The sequence below is a fragment of the Accipiter gentilis genome, chromosome 11 (assembly GCF_929443795.1).
Source record: "Accipiter gentilis chromosome 11, bAccGen1.1, whole genome shotgun sequence".
Classification (NCBI taxonomy): Eukaryota; Metazoa; Chordata; class Aves; order Accipitriformes; family Accipitridae; genus Astur; species Astur gentilis.
The window spans coordinates 2,580,533-2,604,558 of record NC_064890.1 but is presented as its reverse complement, the minus strand read 5'-3'; the positions used below and the strand labels follow the sequence as shown (position 1 = coordinate 2,604,558).

At 42.1% G+C, this 24,026-nt stretch overlaps 1 protein-coding gene across 1 annotated transcript in view; it reads left to right on the top strand.

Annotated features, from left to right (window-relative positions):
- The window catches only part of EXOC4 (exocyst complex component 4), a 408,882-nt gene that overhangs the window by 281,035 nt on the left and 103,821 nt on the right, over positions 1-24,026 (top strand). The window contains exon 11 of the mRNA XM_049813739.1: positions 19,586-19,805. Coding sequence (XP_049669696.1) covers positions 19,586-19,805 — 220 coding nt within the window. The remainder of the gene's footprint in view (positions 1-19,585; positions 19,806-24,026) is intronic.

Below are 24,026 nucleotides of genomic sequence, written 5' to 3'. Positions count from 1 at the left end.
AGTTAAGCTTTAGTAAGTACTGCAACTATTTTATGCCCCAAAATAGATGAGATGCTCTGTGTGGTTTCACTGAGGAAATTATCCCTTATGACTAATTTTAAAAGAGGAAAAAAAAAAAGAAAAGAAGCAGAATCCAAAAGTTAAGAAACCCCAGGAGCTGGTTGTCCTTATTTTCAGCAGAAAGGAGTAGTCAGTTTATTAAGGGTGGGTATGGGCTCTCTCGTATTCTGGCTGTCCAGGCATCGTGCACACTTGTGGTGAAGACACACTCATTTAAAAATATATGGTCTGCGAAAACTTTGGGGAAATTCAGTGGGCTGACTGTCATTCAGAGCTTAGGTTCTTTGAATCAGGCAGGGCCAACCCAGAAAGGACTGTGTATATGTAGAAGCACAGGCTTTGAATAAGAAAAATCTTGCCAAATTGGAAATAATGATGAAAAAAACCCAACAGGATGTAATTCAGAAGCAGCAAATGAAAGTTTGTCCACGCTGAGAGTTGGTCTGCTGTGGGTCAGCAATACCGTGCCCTTCCAGAAGAGGTGGAACCTGCTGGGGCGTGCTTGTGTTGGCATGGACCTGCAAGGCGTAAGGCAGTTCTTCGCCTTCTTCAGCAATACGAGCCAGGAAATGTCTTCTGCTCACGGGCCTTGTGGTGCGGATTTGCATTAACACCACCAACTCGATCCTCTAGGAATTTGGGAGGCAGAGGGATGGTTTGTGTCTTCTTCATTTTTTCCCAGTCTTTATGCCTATGGAAGTCAGCTTGAAACCATAACTGAGATGAACCCTAATGGCTCATAAATAAGAAAGCAAATGAAAAAAGAAAGAAGCCTATTTTTTAATTCTTACGAATTTTAGATTGATTTTGTTTGAGTCTGACTCATTCTTTCACGTTTATGAGAGGCCGTATTGTATGTCTGTAGAGCTGTCAAGTGTAGCTATGGTGCTGTGTACATAAACCTAATAGCAACATTTATTTTAGGATAAATATTAAAGGAACAAATCATGATACTACAGACTTTTTTCTTTTTCCTTATTAGCCATGCATGATCTAAAAAAAAAAAAATCTCTTCCTTTAATAGCTGGAGGGAATGTATTTTTGGTGTGACTTCTGCTCCAGTCACCAGTTTTGAATGTCCAAGGAAAAGCCTGTAAAGGATGTGGCAGACTGCAGAAGTGTATTCTCCCACTTTTTTTTGTTTGTTTTGCCTATGCAGATAGTAGGTTTGGTAACAGTAGACCATGTTGTAGATGATGGTGCCATTGTAGTGGTTCTCTACTGGTGGACTTCAGTTTGGGCCAAGACCTACCTGTCTTTTTTTGGGTCTGTGCTACTTTGCACAGACAAAACATCACCCAGTTGCTTAGTTTGGTCATTCTGGTTTTTAAAAGGAAAAAAATTAATTTAGTGTATGGACACATCCCCTTCCCAGAACTGAAGTGGCTCCACTAAGCTGAAAAGAAATGGTAAGAAAAAGCATCCCAAGAATTGACCCCTCCACACAACTTGGCCTGGATTAACTCGTGTCAGTGGGGTGAAACAAGGCATCTTCGAGCTTTCCTCTGCATAAAATTCTCTCTATTCATAAGGACCAGAGTCCTGAAAAATGGAAAGCCTCTCTGCAATCAGCATTTTGCATCAGTGCCATTCGAGGTCCAAGATGACTCCGAAGCAAGTTGTAGTGAACCGAGCTGTGCTCTGAAGCTACGACTTTAGCAAGGGGATGGGAGGACAGGAGGCAGCGACGGGGCTGTGGTCCCCGGTCACATGCCAGGAGAAGAGCTTGATGCCACCTTGACCTTCTGAGAGATCTGGAGCATCACTAGCACGGGGACAGCACTTGCCTGATGTCCTTGCCCACAGCAGTGGGGTTGGAAGTAGATGATCGTTAAAGGTCCCTTCCAACCCAAACCATTCTATGGTCTCCTTTTCTGTGTTTACGTGAATGTTTTAAGTGTTTTTAATGCTTCAGCGTAGCATACAGCTGCTAACGCAAGATCCTGTCCTCTACTCCATTCCTTCCTTCTTTACTGTCTCTCCACTTGCTGAAGAACCAGCATCACCAGATTTTGCACGTTACCAGGCATTTTGGCCAGCTGGCTAAATAACGAGTGTTTTGCTAACACAGCTCTTTAAATCTCATAGTGCTCTGGGGCAGTGAGAGCAATTCCACCTTGGCTGCTCTATTGTGCTAAATCGAGCAACTTCAGCCAGGTGTGCTTGGTTATTACTGCAGGAGTGGAAAGCAAGACTTCCAGGTGGAAGAAATATGTCTTCCAGCATGGACATACGGAATATAATCAAAGCAGCATTGGAGAAGCACGAAGGAAAGGCTGGGGTTGGGGCATCTTTGAGACTACAGCTGCCCCCACCTGAGAGTTGTAGCAGGCAGGTCCATGAACAAAATATTCCTGGAGACTGAAATACATGTTCACCCAAAAGGTGTCCTTTTCAGGTCACGGGTGATGTGTGCTGGCACGGGAAAGGAGGGCAAGTTTCTCATCTTTCCAGCTGTACTGGCATGAAGAGGAGCCTAATTATCAATGCCGATAATCTGGCTCTTTGGGGTACAAGAATAAATTCCTAGGTATTTTTGCAGTACGGTAAGACGTGCAGCTGCAGAGGATGAAGTGCAAAGGCCGTATTTTCAAGTACAGCTTTCCATGTCAGGATTTCAGCATCACAGTGCTTTAACATATGTATTTTCAGATGCAAATGATGATTTGGGGCATTTTAGTTGATGATGTTTTGCTGAGAAAGCTTCATTCTCTTTCTGAAGGTAGGGCTCCTTTAAGTTGTCTTGTACGTGACACCTAAAATTGATGTATTCTGAAAATGTATTTCTTTACAAGAATAAATTTGGCATATTAATAAATTTGGCATAATAATAAATTATTCACAGCATTCAAGCACTAATCACACTGTTAGAGGAAAAAGATGAAATGCCGAGGACTAAAGTGATTCACACAGGCTGGCTGAGTTAGGACAAGTATTAGGATCCTGATTCCTGGTGCAGTTTTTACAGTGCAGAAAAATAAAATTCATGGAAAATATCCAAAAGAAAACTGCTGTAACAGCCATCCTATCCATGAAGTTGCAGAATCTGCGTTGATACATTTCCCACAGTTGTTCATGTATTTTTTTCCTAATTTTTGTAATTGAAAAAAAATGGGAGTCGTCAGAAGAGAATGTGAAGAAACTGAGCACAATTTACAATGCAGGTAGCCACAAAGGTAGGGTTTTATATCAGAAAAACATAGTCATATTTTGTAAGATTGCTGCTGAATGATATTTTCATGGTTCTCAGTATTTATTTCCACCTATTTCATCTTCCCAAGCTCCTAGGACTTGCTCTGAGGTTTGTCATGCCTTGGAGGAATATAAACACAAACATGAGGCTTTATTTACGGGGCGACTTTTGAATTCAGACTGGGAGAGCGCCTGCCCTTGTTGCTGTAAGAAACATCCTCATAGCCCAATAAATGTGTGGATTTTGCCATCCCTAGCAGAAGGCTTCAAGCTTTGCGCTGACCCTGTGTTATTGTTATGGTAACTGGACTAATAAGAACTAATAAGAAATACTTGCTGTATTTTGATAGATAGTTACGAGTTTATTAGGCTAACAGCTTCCTGGCTCTGTGCATGTGGTGTGTCCCTTTTGCAAATAATAAAATTTTGAGTGTAACGCCACAGCCCATCACAGTACACTTTTCTAGCTGGGAAGATGAGATACTAGAAAGCTGCCATCCCATTTCAACTGGAGTGGTGCTGGCTGGCAGGGCAGGGTGGGATCACCATGGATGAAAGCCTGTTATATCAGCCCATCTGTTACATATCCTTAATTAGTGTAATTCCCATGCAGTCATAAATAGGAGTTTCCCCATCCGTGCTGCAGTTTTATGCATGTTCCTCTTTCAATGCATAACGTCGCAGGAGACCTCCCAGATGCAGGGAGGCACGGTTCACACCACCTTAGGCCATCGAAAATGATTTAACCTGCGCGTTTGCAAGCACTAATTTACGGTGGTGGGAGGACGAAGTCATCGGCAGAGTCGCCATTAGCACTACTGAGCAGTTTGTGTCCCACGTTGTGAGATGGAAAGGCTCTGCAACCTCAGTAACATCCGACTGGCCTCTTCCAGCCTGATTTGTGAGCTTGGTAAAAAGTGTTTCTAGTCGATATGCTGCATTCAGTTCTCCTGTTCTGCACCTGTGTCCAACGATAATTTTGCCTTACTCTAAAACTTGGGTCCTTCGGTCTGATAGTCTGCAATCGAGAGTCATAGCGTGCCTTAGACTGTTCTTACAGACCCATTTTATACAATTATAAGTTTACAGAACCGAATGCTGCTCCTAATGTACTACATATCATCTGTGTAAAGTAATTATAGGATAATAAAACTGACGCACACATGAACATAAAATGACATGTACCAGGGTCAGAAAATAGTTTTCCCAGTGGCAGTACAGCCCTTATATGTTTATGCTGTGTTTTACAGCAACTTCACTCACTTTATTAGACTAATGAGTTATGTGTGTTTTATAAGGATCACTCTGTGGACAGAAACCAACTGTCTGGGCAGAAGACATCATCTGTCAGTAATTCCTCGTTGCAACTTTTAAGATCAGGAGTTGAAAAAAATGCCATGCACAAATGGAGCTACACAGGGAATTAGTTTAACTAGTTAAATTAGTTTAATTTGGAAGACTGTAACTCCTAGTGTCAGAAATTGTTTAGGACATTGAAGCAAATACCGTCACTCTTTCGAGAAGAGGAATGGGATTCTTAATGGAGGTACAAATTTGCCCAAATTTGCTGTCCCCAGTAGCACAGCATTGTTGCTCAGGTCTGTTACGATGCAAATTCATTTTCCTCATTAGCTTGGACCAGACCTTGGATGCCAAATGAGGTAGATGATCAGAGGCAGTTCAGATACCTGCTTTTCATCTGTATTTACTCTGGAAGCTCTGTTTCCCCAAACACATTCCACAAGCATCTCTCCTTGTAAAATGAGCCCACTGAGCCTCATCTCAGACTTTCAGAGAAATAGTGGTGCCTACTGAAATTATGGTGTAATTTCCCTGCCATAAATACCTTCAAGGCCATATGGTAAACTTTCCATCGTTTCTTTTTCTCCAGCCCTGGCTCTGTAGACAAGGTGTGCGCTTACTAATGACTAGAGCCTGAAGCAAAGCCGTTCTTCGATCACTTTTTCTTGCCTTCCTAAATAGCAATATTAGCGTGCCCCAATTGAGTTAAGTTTTTCTGCCAACTTACTAATGAATGTGATTGGATTGAAACTGCATGTAGTTTAACGTCACCTGGCTTGATTTGTAATCTCGATCTCAAAAGTGCAGTATCTTTTCACTGGCAGCTATTTATATACAGGATCTTTGTATCCCTGTGCAAATAGCTGTAACTCAGCAGCAGACACAATTACGTTGGGTGCCAGATCCATGGCAGGAAAGCCACCAAGCTTTCCTCTGTGGTGTTGCATGCCCAAGGTTAGTGAGAAAGTAAAGTAATTGCGCTCAGATTGCACTCTTTAATATGCGTGTGCTTGCTTACCTGGATGTCTTAGAGTGATTTGTATTATGCATACTCCTGTCTCATAATTTCCATGTGATTGAGTATGGTTAAAACCCAGCCCAGCTCAGTAGCATCTTAGGGTCAACTCTGTCCTCTACATGAAAATCAGCAGGGATCCCATTCTATTTCCAGTAGGTTACTTGCACACATGGAGAAAAAATATCATTGATTTGCATTATTTGATCCCTTTATTGACAAATGTCAGGAGCTGAATTAGCTATAGTAACTGAAATCTCCTCGGAGGTCCCTCTGGGTCAGATGGAGGAGTAGCAGAGGTGCTAGCGCATCTTTTTATAGGAGGTCAATGTATTAATTCTCTCCCTGGGGGTCTCAAACCAACATCTTTTCCCCACTTATCATTTCCTTTTGCAGAGCAACAGGTATTCATTACAGCAGGCTGATAAGGAACAAGAATCTTCAAAGGAGGCTTCGTATTTATTTACTCGTTGCTCCTAATTTTGATGTTGCCCTAGGCTTATTGTGTTAGTCCTTAGAAGAGGGAAAAAATAGGCAGAGATGGGCTTACTGCAGAATTTGGTTACTCCCTAATCAGTAAGGAACAGAACAATTTAGAAAAGATGATGATGTACTTAATGACCATGGGGTTTTTTCCTCAAACCAAGACCACAAAATTGTTATCCTCATTCAAGAGTTCTAAAGTTGCCTGCTTAAAGTGGCTCAGCACATTAATGCTTCCCTCCTCCTCATGCAGTCACCCCCCTGTTCGCTCCAACCATGCGTTTATGGGTCCCGGTACCCTCTAGGCATTGCTGTTCCTACCAGGATGGCCAGGAGTCTCAAGAACCTACCAAATTAAGTCGTTATCCTCGGTGATGAGGAAGGCAGAAGAGGAACCCAAGTCATTGTAGCATGGGTCTAGCCAATTCCCTCATTAATAGATCTGACCGTTGGGCAGTCGGCGTGTTTCTGGGGTCTGCTCGTGACTTGGCTACAGAGACGCTGTGGCCTGAAGAAGGATTTTGTGTTCCCACTTCTAGGCCTGTTGCACACATACGTGCTGTTCCTGGGCGTTCAGCGATGGCTACTCTTTGCCTCAGTTTCCTTACTTATAAAATTCGCCTCTTTTACTTACACTAATATTCTGTGGTGTGTGAGTAGACTTTCACCACTGGTGAATTTGGCTCTTAGTGAAACACAGAGCAGCTTCCTTGATTAACCAAATTATTGTCCCACCCAGATTCTCCAGTCAGGCAATGAGGTATATGGAAAGGATCTAGGATCTATGTTCTTCTACTCCAACTGATACGTTTCAGGGCCATACCTTTGACAACTTTAGGTACAGGATTAAAATGTGGAAAGGAAGGTTAAGGGATGAACTTGACGTTGGCTGGGATAGAGGGACTTAATGCTCTGCCGCAGATTTCTGGGGTGACGGTGTCTTATTTGCTATTGTAAAATGGAAGTGGTCTGGGCTCATGGAGAGAGCAGGGCTGTCCATGGAACTGAGTTTCCAAATACTTGGAAGGGCACAGGGCTGGAGGACGTTACCATCCTACAATTGGTGGTTGAACTGGGCCTCCTGGCTGTTTCGCCACATTGGCTAAAAGGAAAGCCAACTGCTGTAGAGAGGATAGCCAGAATCGCTCATCAGCTCTTTGCTGTCGATGCCACAGTGTTGTGATGCCCGTGTTAGGTGTCTGTCTATAGCAGGACATCTGAACTTGGCCATACGTGCGCCTGGAGACAGTAGCTCCATCAAGCCCTGATTCTCCAGGACGTCCCCAGGTGGGCACTGGAGTCCCAAACTCTTGGTCTGGGCTTTTCATTTGCCCCAATGTGTTTTTTGGAGTAACCCCTGATTTAATTGATGGACCATACCCCTGTCCGCACACCAGAGAGTAATCAGTCAGTTGGATGATAATGAAAGATCGCGCCATCTGTCTGCTTATTTAATGGAGTGTCAGCACACAGCAAATAGGAAGTAATTGGATTGACAGACACGGAGCCAGTTATTAGGCTGTTTGCTATCTGATTGGGAAAAGCAGAGGAGCAGAGAGGTGTAGCAAAGCTAATCTGATAGTGTCTGTTGTTGTAAGCGCACACAATCTGCCACACCAAATTCACGGGCTTTAAAACCGCTGGCTGGTTGGAGTTGTTCCTCGCTGCCGTCCGCTCCAAAGCTATCTTTGCATTCGTATTACAAATCATTATAATGCAATCTAATAAAAAACAGTTTGCATAAAGATGGTGCCCATTTATAAAGCTGTCACCACAGCTACTCTATTAATAGAGCCATTTTAAAGATTTATAGTCAGCATATGTTACTTTTTACAGGGGCCAGATTGAGATCTGTGGGGTTTGAGCACAAAGAATGTGCCACCAGATCAGAATTAAAAATAATATGAATAATAAGTTAATTGTTACAAAGCTGTTATGCTCAAGAGAGAATGTGAAGTTGGGAGGGGTTATCGTTACATTTTAGTGGTGGTCAACAAACTAAATGTAATATGTCACTAAAGGAAATAGGATTTAATAATACAAAAAGCTAAAGCTAGTGAACTTCATATTTCAGATCACTTTGTGTAATAAGATGACATTGTACGATGGTTCTGTTAACATCTTTATCGATGCATGATGCTAAAGTGTTTTACACGCATTTAATGAAACCCCACAATATTTCTATGTGAAAGGCAGGAATTCATTTAGAATTGACTGTCAAGATTGTTTAAAATTACAATGTTTTTTAAGCAAGGCTGTATGTATTTTCTACCTTGCACAGTACCAAACACATCAGTAGTAGTGAAATTGTGTTACCTGTTGTAGTGTCATGGGAAGTAAAGCATTGCCGTTACCTTTACAGTAAGTTAGAAACAGAAGAAGCGGAGGGATCCTACAGGTTTGACTTCGTCTCATGGGCAGAAAGTGCCTCTTAAGCGTAGACATGCCCTGGGTTCGCGTAAAATAAATACATCACACAACTTCTACAGAGAGAGAGATTGATTGACCATGGTTAGTACATTTATCTTCTGGCTTCTGCAGGATTGGATTTAAATTACAAATGGATCGACAGTGGGTAATTTAGTTCAGTGGTCATTTTGGATTATCATCTCCATCATGAAGCAATCTTGTAACTTTCAGGGAACTGGCAGGCTTTGCTCAACATCGGTCTAGTTTTGGGCACGAAGCTTACGGTTTCAGGGACTGGAGCAGAGAGATTTGGTGGTGCAGCTTCAGAAGAGCAAGGGGGTGGCTGGTTATAGGAGCTGTGTTTGCTCAGTTCTGTATAAATTTAAAACACGTAAAATTTATTTGGGTTTTTTTACAGTGACGAATGGTAAAGTAGTCGCTCATCAAAGCTGTGTTTCAGGCTGAAAGTGAAGCGGGTTGCTGTGGCTGCTGAGCTGCACATCACAGCTCTGCTGTCCCCGTTCGCTGGAGGTGCAGCATTTTACATCTTCCTCTTACCTGGGTGTGCACAGTTGGGGTTTGTTGGCATCTTAACGATACTGTACCCTTCTGCAGTTTTGAGGATCTCTTGCTTTGCAAACATTTATTGCTTGTTGCAGTAATGGGGAAACTGGGGCTCTTTATACCCCAACAACCCCAAAAAGTTCCTCAATAAATTAGGAAGAGACAAAACCATTCGACCACAGGTTCCCTGCTTCCAGGTTCACATTGTAAAGAACCTGTACCTGCTCGAAAGGATTAAAAGGAGGTTCGTGGCATATAGGGAATAAAGCTACTTTATATTTCTTCTCAAAATGAACTCAGAGGCCTCGTAGCGTAGTTACGAGTCTGTAGGGGATGAGCAGAATAAAAGTAGAAGTCGGCTCTCAAAAGCACCCGTGTAGGTTGGGGTGATACAAGACTGCATTTCACGCTGGTGTGTGTAGCTGCGCACGCACAGGCACACATGCAGCTCTGCCGAAATGCAGCCTCGTGGAGGGGAGCAAACGTAACCCGCTGCTCACCGGTGACATCTGAAGAGGTTTTTGTCTTGGTGCTGCAAGTGAAACCCCGTCTTTTAACAAGTATGCTGTGGAGGGTCTTTAGGATCTGAACAAAGCTCTGTTTTTTCAGGTTTGATCTAAAAGACCTCTGCAAAGACGTGGAGCAAACTGAATTCGTCTGCCGTAGGGAGATGAAAGGTCCAACGCCAAGGGATGGCTCTTGCAAGGAGCCACGGACAGTCCATTGCTTTAACATCCCATACTGTGCTATAGGTACTGAAGCCACCGTTCTCCACTTTACACCGAGGTGCTCTCAGGGAGAAGGTGTGCGTTTATAGATTTCTCTGATGAGATGTACACCTTGTAGGATAAATAAATCGCTCCACAGGCCCAGATCCCTCCAGTATATTTATGGGCTGGGAGTTCAGAAGAAAATGAAGAGGCTGAACAGCAGCTGCATTTTGGTTGTAGAAGACAGGCAAGTCTTCTCTTCACTCAGTGTTTGTTAGTAAGCATTGCCTTCTTGTGCTTGTAAAATGTTTCTAATGCTTAACATACACTTTTTTGGATGTGTTTTAGGTTGGTGCTGAGGGTCACATCAGAGTTGAGCCATGTCCCAGCCTTGTTTTCCCCCATAGTTAGGATTCTTGCTTGCTGTTTGTTGTGAATAATCGAAACGTCAAGCAGTCATTCTGCCTCAGTAATAAAAAATTATGCAATGCCAAGCAAACTAGAGCAACGCTACTGATCACTTTTTAAGCTTCATCACAGAGAGGCAGCATGGGTGGAAAAACGGTATGGAAGGCGGATCAAGGATTGTCAGCATCAGGACAGGGTGAGGTGAGGAGAGGACTGACAGTGAATCCCATATCTTGGTGTACGTTTGCAACAACCAAGCGACGATGACTTAGTGCCTACCGACCGCGTGTTCCTGGCCCTTTCTGGATGCCAAGTAAGCCATGGGTCACACTTTAGTTCCAGGTCACAACAAGGATAAGGATACATCTGATCACTTATCACAGCTCGGCTGATAACCGTAGCTCAACCTCGGAGACCATCTCTCCGTACCACATAGAAATGCCGCCTTGGTCTAAAGCCAACCGGTTGCATCACGTGCAGAGCTCCTCGAGAGGGGGGTAAATCCCCAAAACCTCCACCAGTGACTGCTGCCGCAGCTCTAGCTTGTGTTGCTCTCCCTGTAGCACTTACGATTCGTATTTTGGGTGCGTCCTCATTAACAGAACGAGCTGATGTGATTCACGCTTGAGTTATTCTTCTTTTGCCTGCCTTCAAAGAGAAGCAGCTGTACCCCATCTGCTCGCAGAGGGAGCTGCTTGTGGGTCTTCCAGACGTATAAATGCTATATGCAGATTTTTGGTGCTGGTAATTGCTCTGTTTCATCTGCAGAAAGGGAAATAACATTTTAGCAAGAACAGTGTCTAGAGATAGAAGAGGAATAAAGTTAGATTTTCGCTACTGTAAATTCATAGGTCAGTGGATTGGTTTTTAACTCTGCAGATTAATGCCTTTACAGATTTACAACTAGGCTCAAAACCTACCCAGTTTCTATTTCTTAAGTAACATAGCCCTGTTCCAGTGGTCTGTACTGTATATTTTCCCATGTTTTGCCCAGGACTGTGATGTTGATACACCTTTCATAGCCATCATTTCACAGTAACAACTCAGAGTTACACTGTTTTGTTCCTATTGAAACTCCATTTCTCCGAGAGGGTCACAAAACTCCAGGTTGTTCCTCGCTCAGATGTACCACTTTTGGATAAATCATGCCTGGCTATTAGCTGAGGTTTGGCAGTGGCTGGAAATGGAGCTGATTCTCAAAGCTCGCTCAGGCCCTCGCAAGAGAGACCATGAGATGTGAGCATCAGTCCAACTCCACACCAGAAACCTTCCAGTGTGGGGTCTCGCTGATATTTGCGAAGCATGAATTACCTTGTGCCGTCTTCATCGAGGAAATCATTACTCCTATAGATGAGATTTACCTCTGACAAGATGGAAATGAAAAGCGAGGAAGCGTCTTTGCAGCAGTGCACCCACATCACCTCTACTCAGCTGGATCGGAGCAGAAGGATGTTTTCATTCATGCCCTTGCTGGTGGGTGTTAATGAAGATGTTCAGCTACAAGAGCAACCCCAAAAGCAAATGAAAGCACTTTTGAGGCCATGAGGAGGGGAATGGAAATGTGGGGTGCTGTTCAAATTATGCAGTTGAAAAGGTTGTAAGTAGCACGTTAAAATTTGCCTCCAAGGTTCAACCTCCCCAACAGAAATCCACTGTGGTTCTTTCTGCTGCTTGTGGTTCTGGCTCGGTGAGAGGCATCTGAGCTGTAGGATACGAAATATGCATTTCTATACATTATGAAGCTCTAGATCTAGTTAGTTCTGACTCTGCGTCTTGTGGTCCAAATACTGTCCAATATTCCCCTCTGGAGACATCAGAAGAAATTGCACTTGGTCTGTCCTGAGATAGTTGCACTAAGTCAGAAAGTTGTGTTCTTCAGGTGACAGGTGAGCATTAAATAAGCAATATTTTTAGCACAAGATGATAGCTAAATTATAATTTAATTTTTTTCTGAGCGTGTGTGGTGTTTGTAGTACCTCAAGGGCAACAAAATACTTATTTTTATATTACACCTGCACGGGAAGGAGGTATTTCTTACCTCAATCTCATGGATGAGCAACTACAACACAGAAATCAATTCTTTAAAGCTCATATTTTTTAGCTACTGTTAAAAAAAGTAGTTCTGGACTCTTTCATCTTTCAGCGCTAAAGCTGTCAGCTCTATGGGGACATACTCAGAAGCCTTTACACTAACCAGAAGAGCTATAGCATGTAGTTGAGATTTTTTTGACTGAGGATTTCTGTTTGTATGGGGGAGGGACTGAAGGGATGGGGACTGACAGTAGAATCTGGCCATTTGCCCAAAACAGCCCATCAAACTCTGCTTGGTGTTGCAGACACCAGTCTGGCTGGTACTGCCAGTTACTTGTGTTAAGCTGAAACCTTAATATTTTAGTGAAAAATGCCCAAATTTGGTGTTTTCTGTTAACAGTAGTCATTTTCCATAGTTGTTACCTTGCTGGACGTTTTCTAGGCTATATAATATTTCAAAATAGCAGCAAATTAATGCTTTTTGTCTGATATTTGCTGGGGTTTTGTCTGGTTTTGCTAAGATTTTGAATGTATGTAGCATAGCTAAATCTCCATTGAGTGTCCCAGAGCTGTTTACACTTTTTTATGATAATTATAACTTTAATCACATTTGGGGTCACCTAGAGAAGAGCTTAAACCTTTATTCCTCCTGTTGTCCCCTGCATACAGCTCCCTTTGGACTGACTTCATACAGAAGCATCTCTGTTATCTTGCATATAGCCGCAGTATTTATCAGCAGCGTGCTTCTCAGTGAAATATCAGTCCTAGGATAACTGATAATGTAACCAAAATAATTCTCTGTAGTCAAGTTTTCATGCAAAATAATGTGCTTTCTGTTACCTTAGTACCTATTTGATTGGTCTTCAGTAACAAACAATCTCTGGTCTATGTGCTTCAGAGACTTTTTAAAATTTAATTGCATTTATTGTATTCCGCACGTGTGTAACGGTCAGTACGTTTTGGTACGGGACCATCACTAGGTCTTACTTTGGCAGAGAACAGTGGAGTCAGAGGATGGACCAGACTGCAGGATAGATGAGAAGTAGCTTTTATTCCAACTAGATCATTATGTGAACTGAATATACTGAAATACATACCAGTTTGGTTGTACATAGATGTTGAAATAGCCTGTTTGCCTGGCCATGTTATCACAAGGGTGATAAATTAGGAATCAGAGCTGTACCTTGTTGGTTATCAAAGAGTTTGGCAGGAGAACATCATCTTTGGCTGTCCCTTCTGTTGACCCTCTCCCAGAACACCCACCATTGAGGTGGGAAGGCTTGCTGAATGGGTAGTGGACAGTCTGGGATCTTCCAGGAGTCTCTCTTGGTTTGAATGTGTCTTCAAACCTTCACGAACCTATAGTCTTGGATATTTTAACTCTTAATTTCTTTGAATCTGAACAACCAGTCTGGGACTTGCCGTTCTGTCGGTAACCAGTATCCAGTTCAAAGGATTTCTGATGTTTCCTTAATATTTCCTTGCTTTGTGTAAGCTCACCAAAAGGTTCATTCCAGGTACTTGGAGGTTTTATGACTAAGATAGAGGGAAAAGAACAGTTTAAGATCATACAAAATGAAACAAGCTGAAATGTAAATTTGGGCTGAATGTCTGTAAAAATTTTCTTAATGAGGTTTTGGAATATTTTATTTTTTCTGCTGTCATTCATTTGTTTGAGGAGGGAATTTCAGATAATATTATCATTAAGAAAAAGAGTAGTTGACGTTACGCACTTTCAATGACATGTCTTCAGTTTCTTTTAATGATATTTTAGAAGACATCTGATAACAAGAAGACAGAAGAAAGCCTTGGGAAGGTGAGAGTTGTGAGTTTCTAAATCAATCCATATAGCTTTTTTAGGTTTTATGGGTTTTATTACACACTTTCAGCCTAGGTAAGACAGTCCTCATAGCCAATTAAGTTGTGAGTTAGAATGAATTAAATTTTCTGAAATGGTTTGCCTTTTTTTCTTTTTTAATCCAAATGACTGTCATTTACAAAAAGATACTTCATTTTACTGAAAGTGCTTTTCTGTCTAAGGGGAATGCTTAATTGCAGCCGCAAATCACCTCAGATGCTTTCATAGGAGGATAAAGCAAGTTAAAAATTGTGCATCATTTTGAAAATGCAGGTTCTGAATTCAGGATAAGATGCAGATTTCTGTTTTTTATCCCAGCTGCTCTCTTCAAGAACTCCATCCTGGCCAGACGTCTCATAAAAGTGTCCTTCAGAGTGGTGACATCCCTACGAGCCTTTTTAGGATTTCAGGCAATTCCCAGAGCTATCTACAGTGACCATTATCCAAAATCCGGTGACACACCTTGCTCTGCATTTTTATTCAGAGAAAGCATTTTTGCATTTTGCAGGTCTGACATACGTGGTGGTTATGTTAAATAGGTGTAATTGCTCAGCGATAGGGGAATTTTCAATCCTGAATGTGCCACGTGGCTCATTCTCTCACATTTAGAGAATACACCCCACGGCATGTTAACCTTTATAGGTTTTTCTTCTGTTTTTGTGTGCCGGTGAGAGATGATTTTAAATGTGGTTGTTGATACTGTTTCAGAAACCCTACTAAATTACAACTGAATGGTTCTTTTTCGCGTAGAATAATCAAAGCAAATGGAAAGTGAATCAAAGCTGTTCCTCCAAGGCCTTCTTTATGGCTCCTTTTTACAGTGAGCTATATCTCAAATTTCCCTCTTTGGAGAGTAAAAAGAAAATAGTAGGGTATAAAAAGGGCTCAGTGACACAGCCTTTCACCACCGCAATGTTTTTTGATTGAGGTTTCTTTAGTCATTTGGGTTTACGCGCATGCAGGTATGTCCAAAACCAATTTGAGGAATCATGTCGAGACCCAAGTTCCCTGGTGCTTCGCTTTATTCAAATGCCAAGAAGTTTTCTCCAGTTTGATTTTTATGCATTTTATATAAGCGTGTCATTGACCAAAATGTGATTTCTTACTGTGTACGCTGGTTCACATGCAGACATAAACGTTGATCTCTGGGATAGCCATGGGTCAAATTGCTTTTCTGACATCTTAACAGTTACGTGGATAGCTTGGATGAGTAACACAGGAACGTTTTTTGAAAGTACTCTTAGAATTGTTTTTTTTAGATGCTCTTGAACATTTTTTCCTTTATAAAGACTGAATTATGTTTGAATAAGTTAACCAGCAGCATTTGAAATTTAAATAAATAAATAGCACAGTGTGTGACTGTGAATATATGTGTATGTGTCTGCCAAGCAGAAAATAGAGAGTATCTGTTAGGTCTTTAATGCCACCCGATACTTCCCATTTCAAAAAATTCATTTTCAGTTTCTTGTAATTTGGCTAGTCTTTAATTGCCAACTGGGGCTAGATATTTTTTCAGAAAAATGTGTCTAAAATACTTGTTCTTTCTGAGAATGAGAAGCACATCGTACATGTTGGCAAATTCTGGTGACCTTTTCTTTGGCTGGGAATTTGCATCTTCACATTTCTCAGTAAGAACTGTTGTGTAAAGGTTGCGCCTTTTGCCATTCCTCTGAAAATACACCAAGATTTGGCTTAGTTACACACCTTTGAAGAACTGCAGTGCTCACACACTCCTAAGAGGCTTCCAGTTCGTAGCACCTGAAGTTCCTGTTGGGCACGATTCTGCCCATGGCTAACCAGGACCAAGCCAAGGGCAAGGGCCTTTTGCAAAGGTGCTGGTTCCTGAGCCAAGGTCTGCCTCCTCTCGCGATGTTTTTTGGGCTCCCATAACTGTTGGGCTCCAGCTGCCTGGAGAAGGATGCTTCCTGATGTAAGTGCCAAGAAGAGAGGAGAAACATAGGATGAACGAGTGGTATTGGGAACCAAGGAAAATAAGAGAACTGGTGGCCAAATTCCCACAAACGGGAGTCATGTGAAGAAACGAGAAGGCAGGAAGAAGGAAGCTCGGAAGAGGTGCAGACAGCCCCGTGGGACTTTGTGGCAGATGAGTCTCACTTGGTGTCACTGTGATTGACACAGGTGACAGTTGGCTGCCGGTGTGTTTTACTCCGGTCACACAGCAGAGTTGCAAAGCCCCAACACTGTGGCATTCATTGTCCAAACACCGACCGTCCTTTTCCAAGGACAAGACAAGGATCTGCTGATAAGAGCAATACTGTGCCATTGTGCAATTAAAAATTACACCATGATGTCATGCACAGCAGGCCGAACTAAGGTGACACAAGCGACTTCAATCCTTGCTTTTCCAAACTTGTCAGCGTTTGACTTTGCATCCTTCATTCTCTTAAGAAATACACAAAATTAATGTTTGCCATTGGATTAATCTGTTCTTAATGGCATTCTGAATAATCCTCCCAATACTTAACACGTAGCGTGCGTCACTGTTGCAACATAATGTGCTAGAAGGATTCTTGGTGCACATCTGCCGTACGTCAATATCTGGAGCCTCGTGATGCTTGCTTGGGTGCACCCATCGTGTGCTTAGTGAGTGCGGTTTTCCTCTTGGTGGGATGAAGGTTGGAGCTGCACAGTGGCTGCCTCGAGTGCTCCATTTGCAGAGCAGATGTGGGACTCATCCTGCCTGGTGAAAACATTGCGAGGTCATCTTTGAACCATAGCAAATTATAGCAAATTGGATCCCAGTTGTCCTTCTTTTAGGCTGTACTAAGCAGTAATGTACCATTGGAGTATCAGATTCATGAACTCTTAGGGCTGTTCCCTACTGTAAGACATGCTCTGACATCCATATTACGTTTTTCTTTACCCTTTCTCTACTTCCATTTCCTTTGGTAGAGATCTTTTGATTAAATGAAGACTTCAGAAATTGTCTATTTTTCATTACCATTATCATTTAATCAAGCTATCCTTGAACATTCAAACTTAAGGTCTCTCATCTATATCCTCTACTCCTCCATGCAGTTTCAGTCTTAATAACTTTTTCCTGATATCAAGTTTAAATCTGCTTTCCTAAGCTCTTGACCATTTGTTCTTTATCACAAGTGTTGCTGAGCACTCATAAAATCCCCTCTCACAGAGACATTGCTATCTAGCAGCTTTCTCGTAATCTGTGATTACTTTATGGTTCGTATCAAGTAAAATAGGGATATATTTTTGATTCTTACCAGTAGTAAGTGAACCACTGTTGTGTTGTCTATGCCAAGAAATTAAAGCCTATTAGAACATGTCAACCACCAGGACTCGGTTCTCTAATCAAGGTAAAGTTTGCTGGAGATTAAAGCACAGGTCTTTAGGAGAGATCTGAAATGGTGATTAATGCTAGGTACTGGAACACAAAAATTCTTGATTACACCTTTTGCTAGCACTGACCTTTCCTACAGCCTCGCGCAAGCAATTTAGTCTCTGGTATAGGAAACACTTAGAAACACCATCAAGCTATTGTGGGATGAGGAGTTGCTGTAGGTCAGCACATCTGAGCTCTAATAATTTGCTGCTAGTTTGTACGTGGCCATTCTCCCTCTAAAAGTTTTCTTCCATTTATGTTGGTTTAGCCATTTTTAAGTGTGTGCTGGATTTTAAAGTGTTTAAAAGTTGCTCTCTTCACTGAAAGTTGCTTGTTTCAAATTCAGGCTGTTCTACCTCTCCTTTCCCATCTGAAAGAGGTATAATGGTATTTGGCTGCACGGTGCAGGTATTGTAAGAGTTAATTCACATTTTTTTTGTGAGTTCTATGCATCAGAAGTGCTGTGTAAATAAGCTTATAAAGAAAGAGTGGCAAATTTATCGGCAGACATGAAAAGATACGGTAAGTTAGTTTAATATGGTCCCATCAACCTTGACAACATTCCCTTAAGGACATCAGCGGTTGTCACTCGAAGCTGGTGACATTAGGTCTGTTATTTCAGAGATAAGCTCAGTGGTGGTCTCCCTGCTCTCTTCCCAGATGACTCCGCTGTTTCCCTGTTTGATAAAGCCGATTCACATTATCGATCTGTGAAAGCCAGGGAATAAAACTGCCATCCTTTGCACATCTCTCCACGTAGCATCTCTCTTTGGAAAGGCAATCTCCAAACTTAACTGCGAATGGGTCCCCCTACGGAAGCAATAGCTGCATCGGCCCAAATGTGTCACTCTAGACCGATGGAGTCAACACCGGAGAGGCTTTATGGAGCAAATTGTTCAGATTTGAAAGAAATCATGCTGCTAAAATTGACAGGAACTCCTCAGTCAGTCCTCTGAAGGGAAGCTGCCTCTTCTGGAGTACTGAACGTGGAGGTAGAAAATTACAGACAATTAAGCAGACCTCATTGAAGTGTTCAGGAAAATGGTTAGTGGTAAGGCATCTCTAATAAATGCCAACAGCGCTGGAACTGTTAGAGATGTCACATGCAAAAAAAGTATTTCCTAGTGAAGAAGAGATGGCTTTCAAGGTGCGGAGGGTGCTGCTATGTATATTGGGAGATCCAAGGTCAAACACTTGCTTCTGCTGCTGCATCTGTGTAAAACAAACATAAAAACAATCCCAGCCTGTCCAGGAGTGGGATTAAAATATAAATGATTGCGAGGCACTTGCGTGCATCGATGAAGAGGGCTGTGTAAACACCATACACGTTTCTCCGCTTTGGACAGCATGTCTCAGTCCATTATGACTCCAGATACTCAATTCCTAATTATTTTGTTACATATAATTTTGAAAGGAAGACTAATTTCATTGCCTTGGATGTAACTTAAAGAAATGATGAGGTAATTTCTAGAAGAAACTCCTATGTGTTAAACAGATGGCATCACTGAGATAAAGATATTTTGCAGGAGGAGATGGCAAACATTTTGTGTTAAAATATTCCCAGAATCGGCATGCCATTCTGCATACGCAGGAATGGGATCCTAGGATGAAACAATAACACATAATAAAAATATAGCATAATACAGCCATACATAATGCAGTATGACATCAGCATAATACATATGCATTGCTTTTTTCAGTGATATCTCTAGACTTTGAGCTGGAATGTACTGCTGTTCAGTTTAGAGGTGGGAAACCTGGGAATCAAGTGACCAACCCCAGAAAAAACTTTGCCTTTTCAAAGGGATTTCTGACATACTAAATTTTTTATGGGGTTTTAATTTTAAAAAGACATCTTTCCAGTATGTCTCCAATAGAGCAGTCAGTGATTTTTGGACAGATAAACACAAGTCGTGCCTGCATTGTGGATTTTCACCAATTCCCTGTTTTGTCTGTTCTTCTCTAGCTGCTGAGTCTTTGTCTCACCAGCTGTTGGCATTTGATGTATTTTTTTTTGAAGGCTACTTTGTAGACCTTTTCTACTCTTCATGCCCCATGTCATTGCAGCCTATGGTCATTCCCCCACTGCTGGTGCTTGGCTCTGAGATGTAAGAATGGCAAAGGCAATGCTAACACATTCACAGTAACTACGTGGTTAAACTACATTGCATTCTTCCCCTTCTGTTTTCCAGATTTATCCAGGAGATAGAGCACGCCATGGAGCTTGGCCCAACCAAGCAGTGTCCGCTCCGCGAATTCCTCACCATGTACATCAAGAACATCTTCCTCAATCAGGTCCTGGCTGAGATCAATAAAGAGATCGAAGGCGTCACAAAGGCATCTGATCCCCTGAAAATATTGGCTAATGCGGATACCATGAAGATCCTAGGTGTGCAGCGGCCCCTTCTGCAGGTAGGAGCTGAGTGAACTGCCAATGTCTAACCATCACCTGGTTATATATCCGATGAGGAAAGACATGGACCTGCTCGAGTGGGTCCAGAGGAGGGCTGCGAAGACGATCAGAGGGCTGGAGCACCTCTCCTATGAGGACAGGCTGAGGGAGTTGGGGTTGTTCAGCCTGGAGAAGAGAAGGCTCCAGGGAAACCTTATTGCAGCCTTCCAGTACCTAAAGGGGACCTACAGGAAAGCTGGAGAGAGACTTTTTACAAGGGCAGGTAGTGATAGGACAAGGCGTGATGGCTTTGAACTGAAAGAGGGCAGATTTAGATTAGATATTAGGAAGAAGTTCTTCACTGTGAGGGTGCTGAGGCACTGGCCCAGGTTGCCCAGAGAGGTTGTGGCTGCCCCATCCCCGGCAGTGTTCAAGGCCAGGTTGGATGGGGCTTGGAGCAACCTGGTCTAGTGGAAGGTGTCCCTGCCCATGGCAGGGGGGTTGGAACGGGGTGATATATCTTTCAGGTCCCTTCCAACCCAAACCATTCTATGTTTCTAGGGTGCTGTGACCCACAAAAGTTGTCTCAACGTTGAGTCTGTAACTACGATCTATTCCAGTGTCACTTTTAGTATAGTTTTTCCTCCTCTGATCTCTGTATGGAGGTATGTAGGTATACATGGGCTCTTACGTTTTGCTAGTGCCAGAAGGTACGTCTCTCTTGCTACATATGTCAAGCTAACGGTATCTTTGCGTCTTGCCTGGCATGTGCCATTTTCAAAGCACCTTGTAGCCATCATGACAAATTGTTACTGACTGTCTTAAACCACTATCACAGAAATTTATTTTCAAGATTTGCAATAATGTGTGCCTCTCTTAGAAGTTCTGGGGACACTTGCAAATCATAGAGCCATGCGATCGGACTAAATACACGTGCCGAACTACCAGGAGGAGCAAAGATGAGGTCTGCTGCCTCCCAAATGCAGCGTGTTTGTGATTGATGTGATGCTGTTGCAGCGAGGCAGCTGTATTGCTTCCTCGGCCAGATAAGAGAGATTTGAGAGATTTGGCTTTGAAGTTGGAGTATTTATATGAGAAGTCTCTTCTGAAACAGCTTTTTTGAGCGCTGATGCGGAGTAGCGATAATAGCAACAAGCACAGTTCTCATCCCAACTACATGGGTAACAGGACAGTATGGAAGCACACGCAAAAATTCTTAATTATACGTGTTGCATGGGACTGAAAGTTATGAACTGACACTCAGCTCTGACTCTTGCTGTGATTTGGGTCAAGCTCGTTAAATCCTTTTAAATTGTTTCCTCTCACCTATAAAATCATCTCCTCAGGGATGATTTTATATTTGTAAAGTTCTTAGGAGGTAGCACGCATCTCCCAAGGTTTATGTAGCTGCTTTCTATCTTAGTTTATAACTGTAAAACATCTGTATATTATAATTATATTTAATAATAGTCATAACTACTATTATTTTTATTATTCGGGGGAAATTGCTAGGATTTTTGCATGTATTTATGGTCACTAACGCTATGCCTGTCTGGGTGCTGTGGGTATGAGACGGTTCTTTCAGAGGCAAAGCAAAATCAGATGCCAGTGGAGAGTTTTCAGAAGTCTTTAGAGGGGAACAGCTTCCTTAGAAGGGGGCCAGAAGTTTCTTTACATGGTTTAGAAAATCTCCAGGAGTTAAAATGATGTTTTGGAGCAGCGTAGCATCCCTGAACTGTTTCCTTCCCAAGCTTTACAAGCCTTCTCAGAAACTCAGTTAGCAAAACCAAAAAGTAGAAGAATACAACCCATTGTAAATAATTACTGACATAAACATTGTTTCAGCCTCAGCGTTCACTGCGCGCACACGACGTAAGGTGAGAACAGGGCATTGCCCCAAGAGCACGTTGTGGCTGAATATCTCACATTGAGCTCTCTCGTGAGCCGAAGGTGGATTTGATGCTATTTGTCTTTTTTTTTTCCCTTGCTGCTGCAAAAGTAATGTTGATCAGATGTAAGGTGTAACAGTAAAAATGGAGCAGGAACAGTCATGAAACAAGAGCAGAGTATTGAAAACGACTTTAATGAGAGCAGAAGAGGGGTTGTAGATCAAGAACTCGGAATGCATTGGCTGAGCGGGAATGGCAGGAGCAGAGCAGTGAGGGGCTGTGCCGGTAATTCCTCACCATTGTGAGTGCCTAGGAAAAAAGAAACAGGCCAAATCCATGACACACATAGAAGTCTTCCAAGACTTGATTTTCAGAACAGTGTTGAAAAGAACAAATTTTAGGGCGGTTTTGGCTTCCACAACAGGGAAAGTATCTGAAGATTGAAACAATGAGTTACAATAGAAAGCCAAATTCTACTTATTCATGGTCTGAGGAGTCCGTTGAAAATGTTATTTGAAGTTTGTTTTGAGAGATCTGCAAATAGGTAGGTATATTCTGTGTTGTGTTTTGTAGTGTTTGCCTTTCTCTTGTTTTCTCTTACGAGAATTAAACTGAGTGAGAACCCAAACCCAGCCTGCGCAGGCGTCTGACCTTATTGAGAGCTGAAAATACTTTATGGGAATATTATCACGCAAGCTTGGAGCAGGACTATGGAGGTTGTTAACCTTACAAATTTGTTTTCGATTCTTAATGCGATAATGTATTTTTGTGGATTGTGGCTTCATTTGTACCTATGAAAATGCGTTCTATAATATCAATATATTTTCTTAAAGTTCATTTGGGGTTGAAGAGTCAGAATGGCTTGGAATTTTCTCATCCAGTTCCTATAATTTGTTTGTCATGATGGATGGAAATCATTTTGAACTGGAATTATTCTTGGTCAAAATGTACATGGTCAGAAGGTCTGCCTGTTCCCGACATTATAGAAGGGTAATTTTGTGAAAGCGAAGAAAAATTGCTGCCTCTTTGAACCAAGTCATCCAAATAGCTCCCTAAAATAATTTTATTGATTTTACATTAAAAGAAAAAAAAGGCTATTTCTGCATTGACAGTGCTGGAGCCTGAAATCTTTGCCCTCATCACCTCATGGGTACGATGAACATACAGTGTGTAGCGTGAATGAGCCTTGCGCCTCTCTCCCAGCGCTGTGTTACTTTTTCCTGCCTTATGTCATTCAGGGAGGGGTTCATGGTTCACCCATCCCACTCCTTGCTATCCTGAAGATCTTTCTGAAGCTTCTGCAGCAGGAGCCGGCGCTGTGATTTGAACATGACTCAAGAATTTATCAGTTCCCACTGCATAGGCTGATAATAGCTGCTTTTTGATAACTATCAGCACATGTTTGAACTGAATTAGCTTATAGATAAGAGGTTTTCTAGCATCCTATGCCATCATGTCCTCACAGATGAATCATCCATTTCTGTAAAGATTATGCTTTAAAAAAAAAAATTGTAGCTGCCCTTTGTAAATATTACATTTGTCTGGGAGGATGGTCTTGTTTTCTATTCTTCCATCCTTAAATGTAAAATATTGTAAATCCTTTTCCTTTCAAGAGTGACTGAATAACCATGAAACTAATTTGTCTCAAAATTATTCTGCATTAAACTTCAGGCTGTAATTGTTTTAAATCAATACTAAATTAGGCTACAAGCAGCTCGACAGCTTCTTACAGCCTGTTCTTGTATGATTCATGTCGAGGTGATAAATCTTTCTGGCTAGGTGGTCACTGCTTATACTGGCCTTAAAAATGTGTTGCCCTGTCTCCATCCAACAAAAAGTGCATGTTGCTTCAACCTTCCCACTCTATAGCAGCCGAGCAGGATTTTTCCTTTAAAGCATCAGTGCGACCGTTGTTTCTTACAGCAGTATTGTGCACATGATGGGCATGATGGTTTTCTGGCTGAAAATCCAGTGAAAAACTCCTTAAAAAGTCAGAGTGTGCAGCTGTTTGCAGGATAATGACTTGCTGGAGCTAATTATCCTGTTGCCCGCACTGCTTATCCCACACACTAAGTCACTCGCTTGTGACTTTCCAAGGAGACGTCATTGCTGGCTTTGGCATGTTTTTTTCCCGTCAAATTACTGGTTATTAAGAAGAAGAATGGTCACAGTGAGTGGCGTTTAAATGGTTCACCAGTAGCGACGGGTATGTACTTTGATAGCGAGTGGATGTTATTAATTATTAGTGTAAACAAATTAGTTGTCTTTTCAGGCTGGCTTCCAACAATGAAAGTTCATTAAGGAGCGAGTGTGGCTGATCGATTGAGTTTTTCCCATTCAAGGACAAGTGTG